This window comes from Poecilia reticulata, linkage group LG9 (assembly GCF_000633615.1).
Source record: "Poecilia reticulata strain Guanapo linkage group LG9, Guppy_female_1.0+MT, whole genome shotgun sequence".
Taxonomy (NCBI): domain Eukaryota; kingdom Metazoa; phylum Chordata; class Actinopteri; order Cyprinodontiformes; family Poeciliidae; genus Poecilia; species Poecilia reticulata.
The window spans coordinates 2,121,769-2,137,602 of NC_024339.1; the positions used below are offsets into that span (position 1 = coordinate 2,121,769).

A 15,834-nucleotide genomic window follows, 5' to 3' on the forward strand; every position below is an offset into this window, starting at 1 on the left:
GTTTTTTTTTTCATCCAGACGGCTTTCCGCGCCCACCCCCCTGCAATGCTCCTCCCCCCTCCCCCTAGGGGGCGCGCCCCACAGTTTGGGAACTTCTGGTTTAGATTAAGTTTCAATCTTGTAGTGTTCTGCTGACCTTAACTGAAATAATTAACCTTAGACAGATGAACATGCTTTGCAAAATACTTTTCCTTAACATTTATTTGTTTGCAATTAATTATCACACTGAATAAAACACATAACAATGGTTAAAGCCTCTCACCCGTTAACCGCTGAGATCCACCCATCCATTACCCAACATGGTGAGATCCCTTGTGAGGTCATCAKGGGTGTTGGTGACCCCACAAGGGATAAGTGTGTTGGATAATGGATGGGTAAATGCATGATTACAGGCCAATTTAGAGTATTTTGTTAAATTAAAGACCTTTTGAATCCTTCATTTTAGATTTGAAGCCTTTTCAAGACTTTTTAAGGATTTGCAGACATGTCTGTCTTTTGGAACTCAGAAATGAAATGCTCACACGGTATCTCTGCAAAAATGTATGTCCTTTGATCATACATTGTAAATGGATTCACATTCACATTCTTCGCATTCTTGCTCTGAGGAACAAGTTTTCAAGCTTCACAAATATGGCACAAGGTACAAAACCATTTAATATCAGACGTCACACTTGGTCAAAAGCACATAGATAACGTGTTCATAAGCATGCAATTGGCACTATAATGGCCTGAAGAGGGGGTTACAAAGTAAACTACTTGAATTAAGAGTTGGAAACTGTCGCCATGGCTTTTTTCCTTCTATTATGTACAGATCTAGGTCTCCCTAAATTCTCCCAGGTGTGAGTGTGTGTGTGCATGGTTTTGTCCTGTGTGTCTCTGTGTTGCCCTGCGACAGACTGGCGAACTGTCCAGAGTGTACCCTACCTCTCACCCGAAACTTTTGCTGGACATAGGCACCAGCACCCCTCCTGACCCCGCTAGGGACAAGGGTGTATAGAAAATGGATGGATGTTCAGATCCAAATCAATACAAACATGACTGTCATTTCTCTGTAACTTTGGCAACTTCTTGGTTCCCTTGCACTCATTTGTTCTTTGAGTCTATTTTATAAATGTATTTATTAGTTTTGTCAATAAATACATATAAGTCTAAAGACAAACCTTAAACTAATTCAAAATGAAAAGTTGGTAAAATACTGATAATTGCTCACACTAATTTTGAAAGTTTTTTAGCAGCTCGATGTGTGTGTGTTTTTTTAGCCCACATTTTCTGCCATTCATGTTAAATTTTATTTGTATATCTCGGCAGATAACCTGTGTGGTGTTTGACCTGCAACAAATCAGCATTCTGTGTGAAAGGTGTGTGCAGGTGATATTTCAGTAATGTGGGGAGCAGCAGGCACTTCCTGCCGCCTGGCCCGAGCTGAACTATCACGGCCAATGGCGGCGCAGCGGGGGCGGAGACAGCCGGCACATTATAGATACTCCAGCGTAGTATCGCGGTCAGCAGCAGACGAGTCTCCAACTCAAGTCTGCCGCACCTCAGTATCCTCTGGTTCATGGAGTGTACACTTTCCATCCAAGTGCAACAACTGCTGGGGGTCTTCCCGACGCACTACTACGAGGGCTACAGCGTGGAGTTACAGGTACCTTCATTCTCCACCCGCTCGCGCCTGCCTTCTTTTCCCTGACACGGGGGAGAAAAAAAGTAAATGAGTGTGAGTTTGAAGATGCTGTCTTGCAGAGGATGAAAGGCACAGCTGTTGGTGCTGCATGCTGATTTTGTGGGCATCCCTGATTGTTGCTGCGCGCGCTTCCTCTAGGAGCCGAAACGAAGCGGTGCGCGAAGCCCCGCGGGTCTAATGGTGAGGGGCAGTTAAAAAGTAAGCTAACCCTCCCAGAAGGGTCCGGGGGATGCCCCCTTTGAACGGGTTTCTCTGCTGCGGACAGGACAGAGGCGGTCTGAAGCGCTACCCGCTCTCTTTTAAACCTTCAAGTCAGAATTCCCGCGACAGTCTATCAAAGTAACGTTAATTTCGCTCCCCGTGGCAGCCCCCATTCCTTTGTCAGAAAATAATAAAGCAAGAACGTGACGATCAACTCCCCATCCTGCGCGTGCTTCCCCAGGTTGCTCTGCATGCTGCAGAATGGCCCCACTCTTCTCTGAAGGTGACATTTAAGGCAAAGGGAGAAGGGGAGTGGGCGAACCTTCTGTGTCACGATTTCATTTAAAACCACAGAATAGAATGAATGGATTATTGAGATATGATGAATGGTTTTTTCGGTTTTTCTGCTCCACCTGCAGGAGGTCAGAGGGTACTTTTTTTTTGCCTCCAGTGCTCTTTAAACTGATTTAGTTTGAGATAATGTTAAGTTCTCTACAGACAACAGCAGTGTGAATTAAGCCAAACTGGCACATTTCTAACTAATGTGTCAGAAATGCAACGATCAAAAGATTTTATGGTCAATTTCCGATGATCAATTTTGTAAAGCTTTGATCTGCCAGTTCGTTAGATGAAATTATAATGGGATGATAACATTAGGTAAAAATTTCATGGTTTCGCAGTATCACGGTATTATGATTACAGTATGAATGTGTTTCTGGTGCAAAAGTAGTTGTGCCTTGAAATTCGAATAGGAGTGGGTGATGTAGATACGTTTTATCACAATATTTTGTGGTACTATTGTGATAGTGGTGATAAGAACTATTTATTGCTTCTTTTTTATAGCTGGCACATCATAGTCTCTCAAACATAAATGCTACTTTTGAAAAACATTCCCATCTGTAACATGCTTCTTTGGGACCCCAGTCTCATAAAGAAGGTTGATTTATACTATTAAACTGCACATAGTAACGGCATCTAATCATATTTTCAATTGTATAGACATATATTGCTGCTTTCATTGAACAAACAGTGGAGAAAATAGTAAACATAACAAAACTAAAAATAAGGACAGTTTATTAAGCATCCGTAATTGGAATTTGTCATGGGGTAAGTCAAAATTATTATCATAAGAACTTTAGCCTGATGAATGATAATACAATAAATCCCTACCTTTAAGTCAGAAATGAAAAAAAACCTTCCATCCATTTTCTTGCACCCTTTTTCCCTCAGTGGGGTCAGGAGGGTTGCTGGTGCCCATCTCCAGCCAACGTTTCGGGCGAGAGGCGGGGTCACCCTGGACAGGTCGCCAGTCTGTCGCAGGGCAACACAGAGACACACAGGACACACAACCATGCACACACACACTCACACCTAGGGGCAATTTGGAGAGGCCAGTTAACCTGACAGTCATGTTTTTGGACTGTGGGAGGAAACCAGAGTACCCGGAGAAAACCCACACACGCACAGGGAGAACATGCAAACTCCATGCAGAAAGACCCCAGGCCGGGAATCGAACCCAGAACCTTCTTGCTGCAAGGCAACAGCTCTACCAACTGCGCCACTGTGCAACCCAAAAACACTTATATAGGAATTTTGTAATTGTAGCTTATTGAAAATCTTTTAGAAATGTAAAACAATAGTTACACCACTTCAAAGTCTTGAGTACAAGCACACAAACTGTATTCTTTGAGGGGTTGTGATACTGCAGCTGCATGTGACTGATGGGATTTAACTTGTACTTTATAGCTGACCAGACTAAAAAAAAAAAAAAAGAAAACAAAACACTTATACCACGGCAGAAACAGCATGATGGAGAATTTTAGTGGTTTTAAAACCGTGACCTTTGTATACCTTGAAACCGATAACTTACTCACAGTACAAATGACAAAAGAACAGAAAATAGCTCAAGTGCTTCTGTCATCACCAAAAATGTCTCTCTTTGGCTGTATAAAACTGGACTTGGTAGGTCAATGCTAGATTTGCATAGATCTGATTTTGGAAAAAAAAATTCTAGATGGGGTATCTGTGACAATGTGTCTGATTCATAGGGACATATCTATTCAGTCTAATTCTATGTGCTCTGCACGATATGATTTATTATTTAATTCACATTATATTTAGAATTACTAATTGCACTGGCTGAACAAATTAACATGTTGTTTTTCCATGTTTGACCAAGCTTGTGAAGTATTGGTGTATTTGAGTGTGCTGTACTAGTGCAGTTATCAAATCCATTTGTAATTCAGTACATTTATGCCTGTGTTTAAAATCCACAACAACAACAAAAAAGGTTTTAAGTCAATTCAGTAGTTTTTTCTGTATCGCACTGGTATCACTCGATACCAAAATTCAGATACGATATCGGAAGTGAAAAAGGCTCATCCCTTGTAAATACATAAATAATAGCTAGAGAAAAATATGCAGCAGATAAAGATTGAAAGATGGAGAGAGAGAAACAGATAAAAGATAGATTAAGAGAGACAGGAAGATGGAGAGAGACCGATAAAAAAAGATATATTAATAAAGAGGGATACATAAATACAGTACATAAAAGATGAATCAAGAACATTTTCAGTCCTTTTTCTTCCTTGGGAATGTTCTGTCAAATAATGTATTCCAAGACAAGTTGAAGTACTTCTTCAATAACTGTTAGATATATTCAGTTGCACAGTGTGATTGCTGCTCATCTGAATTAAATTGTTCGTCTTTGCAACAGCCCTTCCTCTCCCCCAGACCAAACCCCTAGGGGGAAACACTGCGTTCAAAGGGAAAGGTCTGCTCAGTCAGGTCACCTGTCGGTTCCTCCGTGCAGGTCTGTCCGTTGATTCCTCGGCTGATTTTCTTTTCAGTTTAAAAACCAACAATAGGAGAATAGATAAAGGTCATTAGTTTGCATTTCAGACATATAACATCTGCTAATTTCCATTTGCAGTTGCCGTTTGGATCATTTCTCTCTCACAGCAACATTAAAACGTAGAACATGTTTAGTGCGGCGCTCACTCCTCTTTGAAGCTATATTCATGCTGTTGTGTTTTCTTTTTAAATGCACAGAGTTTTCTGCTGCCAGTGTGTGGAAGCAACCCAAACAGTTAAGATGTTGTCTTTTAACTAAACAGCCACTTTTGGGATGGAATTCAAAAATATATTTTTCTATCTAAATCTGCTACAGTGTGGAAGTTTCACAAAAGACAAAAATGACCTGACCAGGCTATAGGTGTTTTTTTGTTTTTTTTTGGCTTAATCCAGCGCCTCCAGTGGCTGTCAATGGGAAGACTCAATAACTATTTTCTTACTTACTTTAAAATAAGTGTCTTAAACATAAATACATTAGTGCTATGCAACAGAGAAGAGACGCAAACAATAAAGACTACAACCACAAATCAAATGCAGCAAACAAAAAAAAGAGATGCAAATAAAAAAATTGCTGAAAACAGAAGTGCTCCAGGCCACTTGGAGGAGTCGAACAAAAAACAGCTGTGTCCGAATTTAGGGTCTGCATCCTTTCAAGGGCCTTGAGAAACAGCCCGGTCTACGGAAGATGGGTCCTTCGAAGGCCACAAATATCAACGACTGGAAGAGAGAAGCTGTAGCTTTCAGCTAGCTGCCTAGCCTCCACCTCGGTGTTGTTTCTTAGCAACTGTGACAACATGAAGCACAGAGTAGCGAAGGAAAAAAAACGGACCGTTTGTTTTTCTACTCCTGATTTCTGTATTATTCTTCACCTTTTGTAATAAAGACTGTTCCATGGTAAAAAAGAAATCTTTGTTAATTCTAAAATGTTCAATCATGTATAGCACATTGACACAAGGACTGTATGCAAATTACTCATTTTCCAATATAATACTCTTCAGATCTCAGGTTAAATAAAACTATTATGTTTGAAGGCTTAACTTTAATCAGTCAAACCAATTTGCTTAGGAATAAATTAAACACTTTATTGAGCCAAACATTTTACAACTAGATACTACCTGACTTATTAATATCTGTGTTTAACTTCAACTCATTGGGGAAAACTAGTGGGAGCTTTTAAAATGACATGTCTGGAGTTAGGCATTGTCTTGCGATATGCCGAACCTGGAGCGCCCAGCCACTTGACAGCTGGCAAAGGGAGCTGGAAGTTAATGCAGACATCTCTGAAAACGTCGGAGCAATATTGCAATTAGATGATGTATTGATGAACCGAGCAGATATTTGAGATTTATATATCTACATCCTTGCCTAAAAACATAAGTGTAATACAGCAAAATAATTTTGCTGCTCTTCACAGCCATTGCCCCGGTTTGGACCCACATTGAGTCATGGGATATGGTGGACCACGAAAGATACACGGGACCCATCCTTCAAATCTGGGGAAAAGAAGGACACATTTTTAGGCCGCAATTCAGAGGAGTCTTCGAATAGTCCATATGCCACAAGTAGTGGTGACGGACTTCCATTTCATCGTTTTTTGTTTGCTGCATTTTATTTGTGGTTGTAGACTTTTTTGTTTGTGTCTCTTCTCTGTTACATTGATTTTTTTATGTATTTGAACCTGTTGGCCACCATACCATGAGGCAAACATGCAAGGGGCAAACACTTTTCAGTAGTAGAACTAATGTTTTTATGTTTGATTTTAAAGTAAGAAGAAAAGTAGTTATTGAGTCTTCTTGTTGACAGCCACTAGAGGCGCTGGATTAAACCAAACAACAACTATAGCTTGTATTTACTGCTAAATGTTTCTTGCACTCAAATACTGAACGCCACTGAACGTTACGCCTGGTCAGGTCATTTTTGTCTTTTGTGGCACTTCCAAACTGTAGCATATTTAGGTAGAAAACATACATTTTTGAATTCCACTCCACTCCTGTAACAAGAGCCTGGAACTAAAATGAGACGATTTTCATCACACAGCTGTAACAGCGAGAACTGATTTGGGCAGATTGGCTTGACCATGCAGAGAGAGACCCTCACTATTACTACTCTCAACAGATGTGTCAAAAACAACGTGATGTGTCAAATTTTAACACATGTGCCTAATCAACTCACACGATGTGTTATTTATGACACAACTGATGTTTTAACACAACTGTTGTCACTCAAATCAACACAAATGTATGTAATTTTGACATAAATTGACACTTTCATTTGAGGACATTAAAGATTATTTTATTATAAATAAGTACATTACAAGAATAAAGCTGATGCAGCTTCAGTGTATACCTCAAATATTAAAAAGTTTAAATAGAAATTCAAATCACCAACTCAAGCTAACAAAATACCAGTTTTTCTGTATATTTTCAACATCCATTGAACACTGATGAAAAACGGCAATAAACTTAATAAAAACGATTATGAAAATTGTATTCCAATTGCAACTTCTATTTACAACACTACAGCCATAAACCAAGGTACAATATTTTGTATCTTGGTGCCACAAGATACACAATACATGATACATAAAGATACATGATACAAGACGAATGCAAGATATCTGTGGTCCCAAAACTCCAAAGAACATCTAAAGCAGGGGTGTCCAAACTACAGCCCGCAGTCCACTTTTAATTGGACAGCAAGAAATTTTATAAATAGAATAGAATATGGCCCACACTTCAACTTTTGCTTGAGTGTATTGCACTTCTTAGCTTTAACACCAGGGGGAGCTACTGTTGATCAAGGCAGTTGCTCCACCAAAAAGGACAATCGCAGAAGAAATTTACCCCAAGTTACTAAACATGGCAGAACCAAAGAAGCGGAAGGTAGAAAGGGAGTGCAGAAAATTTCAGAAACGGTGTGAGTGAATAGAACTGCTTATCCACAGCCCAACCTTTCTGCTAAAAAAAGGAAATATGTGTGTGATGTCTCGAAACGGAATTCAGACAGCGCTTCCAGGATTTTTCTGTCATTGAAAAAGAAATCAAGCTGTTCATGACTCCTTTCTTGGTGAATCCCAAAGAAGTGGAAGAGAATCTGCAATTAGAACTCATCAAAACCCAGTGTGATGATTCTCTGAAGAATCAACATCAGCAGCTTTCCCTCCCTGAGTTCTACCAGGGCTTGGAAAAGGAAAGGTTTCCTCTGATGAGTCGCCACATGAAAAAAATGCTGAGTCTATTTGGCTCAACATACCATTTTCTCTGTTAACACTAAACAAAAGCAGAATGAGAACCAAAATGACCGACTGCCATCTCCATAATGTCCTTCGCATCTCAATCACAGTTTACTCCAGCAGCACTGTTCCCACTGAGTGAAATGTTGTTCCCACTTTAGGTGAGTAAAAAATATATTCTACAGTACCTGTGAGTTAATGCATGTGCAAGTACACATGCTTCAAATATCAATAATACGCATCAATTCTATCCTGCTTTGCGCACCACTTTCTTATATGTGTTTTTCTCGTTAACACACAGAGTACAAAGTCAGCTGATCTCATCTGATGCAGATGGGCTACTTGACCAAGTGACATCTGTCTGGATTTTTGGCGCAAGTGGCGTCAGATCAGCACCGCAGGTGGATGGCCCGATTTACATAAATAGCGCAGCTGATACCAGAATAATTTACTAAAATTATATGCACTCCTGTTATTAAGTGCAGTTCAGTCTGTTAATGTTTCAAACGAACTTAAATAACAAGTTTAAAATGTACCCGTCCCATTTTCCCCTTTATTGTTTTTTCTCTGTACTGTAAACCTTCTAAGAAGAAATCTGAGGCTGCTGAGAAATAGCTACCAAAGTTTTTTCTGAATAAATCAATAAAGATAAATTTATGGAAAGCTGTCTTTAATTATATTCAGCAATATAAAATATTGACCACTTTTAATTGATTTTTCTAACTTACACTGAAGTTAAGGCCACATATCTAATTTCTAGTAAGTGGCCCAGCCCCTCCTATATTTTTATGTATGTGGCCCTCACTGAAAAAAGTTTGGACATCCCTAATCTAAAGGATGAAAATCAGAAACTTCTGCTAATGTGATCAACTCATAGTCACTTGTTTTGTTTACTGCATAAGCATTACAATTATCATCAAAGTACGGCACATTTATATGAACGACTTCACCAGATAAGGGCTCATTTCTGTGATCTGCTCTCAATGGCAGTATGGAACCAGTCGTGTAGATTTGGCTATACACATCAACACTGTGAGACAGCTGGTAGTTGTTAAAGAAATGTTAGTTTCTAGAGCTAACCTCAAGTGCCTCAACCAGATCTCAGATTTTTTCAGTGACCCCACACTAACTACATTATGTGTTAAAACCTGTGATTTCATACTCCTCAGTGATCTGTGGTGCTTTCTTCATGAGAAGTGGCTTTAAAGGCTGACTGTCTACCCTATTAGTATGGGCTGTAGAGGATAAATACTAGTTATTGTTGCAGTATGTTCAATATCATCACAATAATCTTAAAGAACCTAAAAACTGGAGAAAAAGTGAACAACGATTAGATTAAACTATTAAACTTTTCAACCAGTAAAATTACAAATAAATGGCAATGACATCAGTGGCCTTCCAATTGACAGGAATACGTGGAATCTATCTAGGTCCTTAATTTCCATATTAGTTTCAACATCAATGTACTCCAAAAAATCTAAATCACAATTATACTTAAGTAGCCTGTCCAGAAAATAGCCAGACTGCTGGGCAAGAATGTGTTCAATGAGATTCTTGGTAATTGAAACATTAATAATTTTTTGGGAGTCTCTTTTTCATTTTGAAATGTTGTTACAAGGACTCTTGACAGATTCTTGATTGTCAAATGAGAACTGAAAACAGAAATACACAAAACAATTAGAATATTTTTTGTAGACCATATACATGCAAAAAATGCTCAAGGGAGTTTTAATTTAAACACTACTATAATCCAAAATTTCACACACGGTTAACTAAATTTGTTGATTACAGCTGTTATACAGAAAACTAGTTTTACTTGAGCTCTACTTTGATTGGGATTAATCAGCAAATGGATTTTATGCATGCTAACAAGTTTTGTGTCTAATATATAACCTTGTTTTTAGCCTAAAAGATTAGTAAACCTCATAGCCTGTTAGCTTGAGTATTTTAAGTGGTAACATAATAAGCTGCATTTTTTGTGTACAGTGCTCACCTTTGTACAGTACTTGCTGAATATTGCTTTCCAGGGAGATCTAAAGTCCACAACATACTTGCAAATGCCACTCAAAGAATTATCAAGGTGCTTAGGAATATTTAGGAGTATAATGACTTTTGAGTATCAGACTAGTTAAGAATATGATGCCCTCAGTAAAATTCAAATTCAAATTGAATATGGAACATTCTTTCAACTCTATGTTGCACATTTTCTAGCATTCCAGTGTTTAATAAGGCTTATACAAAATCCATATTAATTTCTCCAGCCTGTTGTCATTAACTACAGAACCAACCATCCATCCATCCATTTTCTTCCGCTTATCCAGGGTTGGGTCGCGGGGGCAGCAGCTTCAGAAGGGAAGCCCAGACTTCCATCTCCCCAGCCACTTCTTCCAGCTCCTCCGGGGGAATCCCAAGACGTTCCCAGGCCAGCCGAGAGACATAGTCCCTCCAGCGTGTCCTGGGTCTTCCCCGAAGCCTCCTCCCAGTGGAACGTGCCTGGAACACCTCACCAGGGAGGCGTCCAGGAGACATCCTTACCAAATGCCCGACCCACCTCAACTGGCTCCTCTCAACGTGGAGGAGCAGCGGCTCTACTCTGAGTCCCTCCTGAATGACTGAGCTTCTCACCCTATCTCTAAGGGAGAGCCCAGCCACCCTGCAGAGGAAACCCATTTCGGCCGCTTGTATCCCTGATCTCGTTCTTTCGGTCATGACCAAAAGCTCATGACCATAGATGAGGGTGGGAACGTGGATCGACCGGTAAATCGAGAGCTTCGCTTTTTGAAGCTCTCGATTGGCGAACTCCCATGCACCCTCCAGGACCCTGCTGAGGGTGTAGAGCTGGTCCAGTGTTCCACGACCAGGACGAAAACCACACTGCTCTTCCTGAATCCAAGGTTCGACTATCCGATGAACCCTCCTCTCCAGGACCCCTGAATAGACCTTACAAGGGAGGTTTAAGAWTGTGACCCCCCTATAATTGGAGCACACCCTCCGGTCCCCCTTTTTGAACAGGGGTACCACCACCCCAGTCTGCCAATCCAGGGGAACTGTCCCCAATGTCCATGCGATATTGCAGAGCCAACACAACCCTACAACATCTAGAGCCGTAAGGAACTCCGGGCGGATTTCATCCACGCCCGGGGCCCTGCCACCGAGGAGCTTTTTGACCACCTCGTCCCCAGAGATTGGAGAGCCCAACCCAGAGTCCCCAGACTCAGCTTCCTCAACAGAAGGCATGTTGGTGGGATTGAGGAGGTCTTCGAAGTATTCCGCCCACCGGCCCACAACGTCCCGAGTTGAGGTCAGCAGCACACCATCCCCACTATAAACAGTGKYRGYWYASCACTGCTTCCCCCTCCTGAGACGCCGGATGGTGGACCAGAATCGCCTTGAAGCCGTACGGAAGTCTTTCTCCATGGCCTCTCCAAACTCCTCCCACGTCCGAGTTTTTGCCTCAGCGACCACCCGAGCCGCATGCCGCTTCAGCCCATCAGCTGCTTCTGGAGTCCCACAGGCCAAAAAGGCCCGATAGGGCTGCTTCTTCAGCTTGACAGCATCCCTCACCGAAGGTGTCCACCAACGGGTTCAAGGGTTGCCACTGCGACAGGCACCAACAACCTTGCGGCCGCAGCTACGATAAGCCGCCTCTGCAATGGAGGTACGGAACATGGTCAACTCAGACTCAATATCCTCCACCTCCCCCGGAACGTGTTCGAAGTTCTGCCGGAGATGGGAGTTAAAGCTCCGTCTCACAGGGGACTCCGCCAGACATTCCCAGCAGACCCTCACTACACATTTGGGCCTGCCAGGTCTGACCGGCTTACTACAGAACTACTTTCATAAATCACCTTTTCCCATTTAAAAACACCATCTCTTGACGGTGCAGAAAAAGGGGATTAAATCAGGATAAAATAAAAGCACTCTTACGTCTTACCCTTCTGTGACTGGGCATATTTTATTAGACAAAACTGAATAACACACTCAATTCCTATGTTGATCTTTTGTAAGTTACTACAGCTTTTTGTTGAGATATGATGCCTTACTAACTCAATATTTTTGGTCAAACAGATGTTTATTGAATGTACTGCCTTTAAATCTGTAATAACACAGCATAAAAGGACAAGCGTTGCAGTTGTTTATTGTAATAATCCCAGTAAGCACTGACTATGCCTCCACTGCATCACTGCACACTCATGTTAGCATAACGCTAAAGTTGCAATTACTTCTATGGTTTTTATCGCCTGCTGAGTTTAACCAGAGTTCAGCATAAGGACGCTCGCTAACAGTAAATCTTCATTTTTCAATTAAATCAGAAATACAATAGTAAATATTGTATTTAGCTCAGAAACTCACTTTTAACTCCTCTTTCGTGGAAAATTACACTTGATAATTCCACTTGAAAGCGTCATGAATTCACCAAGTCACAGAACCGTTAATGTTCACGAACGTTAACGTCCAGTTTACAGAAAAAGGTGCATTTTAGATGATAAAATCTCCCAAGTTTACTTTAAAACTAAATAATTTAATAATATCTACACTTAATGTATGACTTCTGTTTTACAATATTAGTTATCTTGAGAGTTTTTCCTGACGTTCTAACACTTGTAGCAAAATAGCACTTATGAAATATAAAAAAAACACAGCGTTGGGAACCCTTGTTATATAATTTATCAGCTTTATGATTCACCATAAACAACTTATTAGGTATTTAGTTATTATCTGTAATATTGTAAATAGGCCTACAGCTACAGCAAACGGTTGTTTGACAACAACCACCTGTCATTTTAGACTAGCTTAAGCTAACCTGAATATTTACAGCTCTCCTGTTGATACACTGACATAACTTACCTATCTTTCCAGTCACTTTGAAAAGCTTTTCTTCATCCCTCCAATATCTTTATCAATCTCTCTCTTCCATTTTCTGTTTTGTGCCTGTAGAGCTTTTATTTTTTCTGCCGCTCCCATATTTAGGTCCCTGTTGTCACGTGCACTACGACAAATTTAAGAAAAGAAAATAGTTTGAGAAGGGACACATGCCCAAGCAATATGTGTGAGAGGGGAGGTGAAGTCTTATCAGTGCTTTACTGTCAAAGTGAAATTTGTTATCTAAAAAAACAATGAAAATGAATTCAAAATACGTACACAAAATAAGTGCATTTAATATTCACCCCATTTTATCTTGACATTAAATATTTTTTGTCCAGAGTCAAGTTATTTTGATCATGATAGATTTGTAAAAGGTCCAACGCCTGAGGGGATGAATAGTTTTTAAGGCACTATATAATGGCAATAGCTAAAAGTTGCTTCACCAGAGAATGTCACGTTTTCACATCGGTGGACAGTTTAATGTGACACTGACTTATGCTTAAATACTTTCACTCAAATACTTTCTCAGCAGGAAAATTTTTCACAAAATACCAAGTAAACAGCCCTGGAAGAAAAGCTTCTTCGACTCATTCCTTCATTGTCTTGGATTTTCTTGAACCTTGAAGTCATCTGTTTCTATTTCTGAAATCCTCCAAACGAAGGGCTAAGCGCTTCATAGGTTTGTCTACTGTCTCTAATTTGGAACGCCTATAAATAAGTCTTTAAAGCCCAGCGCTTCTATGTCATCAATAATTGTTTGCTTTTGTTGTGTTGAAGTCGCTCGGCTTCTTTGTTGCTTCGCATTTTCTTATTGCACTTGTTTCAGTCTCATCCTCTCGTATGGCGTCGGCTGTGACTGGTCTTTGGGTTCATATAAATAGCGCAGTCTGTGACAAACGGCTCCAGTAATTTTACTTGAGCATATTTATTTTCAAAGAGCCCACAGTTTGCTCTAAATATAACATTTAAACAAAGCAAGAGCTTTGTTGGGCTCATGAAAGGTCGCAGAGTCTGTCACAGCAGCAGAATGTCAAATACCCTTCAGAAATACCAGACTTGTCTCAGATCTGCTAAACTACTGCTTTCTATAGAAGAAAGGGACAAAGCTTCCAAAAAGAGAGCTATATTCTCACTGACAGCGGTGGAAAAAAAAGAAGGCAGCTTTGGATCACAATAGAGTCAACCCTGCGGCTGGTAAATCATCCCAACTGAATGACCCATGTTTTATTGTAGAGACGAGAGGTTAGGCATTTTTTGCATTGTTTATCAATTATTGTGAAAAATCTCTGATTATGATAAGGATCTTTGATTTATTGTTGTCTTGCCAAATTTCAGTGTTTGATGGTAAATAAAAGTAGAAAATTGACTGCATTGTTGGAGATGTTATTTTTGCTATTTTCTCCACTAATAGTTTCACAAGCACATATATCGGTAAATTTGGAAAATATGATTGAATGCAGTTACTTAGTGCAGCAGTGATATAAATCACACTTCTCTAAGTAAGTGCTGTCCTAAAGAAGCCTGTTGTAAATAGAAATGTTTTTTAAGAACAATATTTGTGTTTGTGGTGCTGAGACTAATGTGCCATGCACTTACAGCCAAACAGTTACCTAAAAAAATAAGTAATTAATACTTGTTTAATCATAATGTTTATCGATATCACAGTATCACCACAAAAATCCATATCGCCCACCCCTGTTTTTGCATTAACAAAATATTTTTTCTGTAGCGGATAGGGCACCAAAAATTGCTCCAGCCCAGGGGCCAACATCCCTGTAAATCCAGCCCTGGTCAGTACTTTTCCAATAGCGGCAAGGTGAGGTGTGAGAAGCAGAACTTTATTATTTTCTTTATTCATGCTTGACTGCTAAACAAGCCTCCCGCCACTAGGTGGCAGCAGAGTTCAAATTAATCAACAGACGGCCTGTTCAAGCTAGTAGAAGCAGCAGCCTACACAGGCAGACAAAGCTGAGGCGAATGAAGTTTGTGACAGTTTCTAAGAAAAATGCCTTTGTGAGTACTGTTTGTGCAACATCAGCTTTTTATTATTATTATTATTTGTTATAAAAAAGAGTAGCACAACCCGCTCCTGCTCCTCCATGATTGTGAAGCATAGAGCTGGAAGCATCATGGGATGGAAATGCGTCTCTTGCAGGAAAAGCTTTTCACAATGTGAGACTATGAATGGAGCTAACTGCAGCGCACTCCTGGGAGAAAACAGACTGGGATCAATGCTCATTTTCTGGTGGGCGAAAAGCCCGAAACATTCACCCAAAGCTGCAACTGAAGAGTCTGGATCAGACCAATGGGCCACATGTGGGCCGCTGATGACCTTTGAACCGTGAGTTTGGAGTAAAAGAGCAAATTCCTTTACTTTGTTATAGGTGCATAAAATACAACGACACATCTTTTATTTGGAAGGCCACTATTTCTTTCATAACATCACTGGTGCAGTTTTGTGTCTAAGGAAATGTTTTGAACGGCTTTCAGGATATTAGCTCTTTGCACTCAGAAATGTCAACAAACATTACATTAAAAAAAACATTGACACAGAATTCAGAGGTTTAATAAGGCATTGAGTTCTAAATATATCTACTGAAATCAACCGCAAAGCTCTGTGATTGCTGTGAAGAACAGTGAACGGTGTTCAAGGATTTCAATTTCAACTTTCCAAGAATTTAGCAAGATATGGTGAACCATTTCAGCTTGTCACTGAAGTCTGCAGCGTTGATTAGCTCTGACAAAAAAAAGGCATAGTCGCAAATGTGTGTTACTCTCTGTGCTCCGTAACAAGGTTTAGATTTATGTGTTAAGTGTGGCCTAATCAAAGCTCACGCCTAGGTCTGGTGGAAAATCTCTAAAAAACAGTGGATGTGAACAGCTGGTGTGGATGTACCTGAAAAGACATGCAGCTGTTACTGCAATGAAAGACGGTTTGAAGTATTTAAGTCTTAGCTGAATGTCAATGCACAGATATTGGTTTGAGAAAATAAAATTA

The 15,834-nt window shown here is 40.1% G+C and overlaps 1 protein-coding gene across 1 annotated transcript in view; it reads left to right on the forward strand.

The window, feature by feature from the left end:
• The first annotated feature begins 1,481 nt into the window (after positions 1-1,481).
• The window catches only part of zmat4a (zinc finger, matrin-type 4a), an 89,041-nt gene continuing 74,688 nt past the window's right edge, over positions 1,482-15,834 (forward strand). Inside the window, exon 1 of the mRNA XM_008417301.2 lies at positions 1,482-1,645. Coding sequence (XP_008415523.1) covers positions 1,559-1,645 — 87 coding nt within the window. The 5' untranslated portion in view covers positions 1,482-1,558. The remainder of the gene's footprint in view (positions 1,646-15,834) is intronic.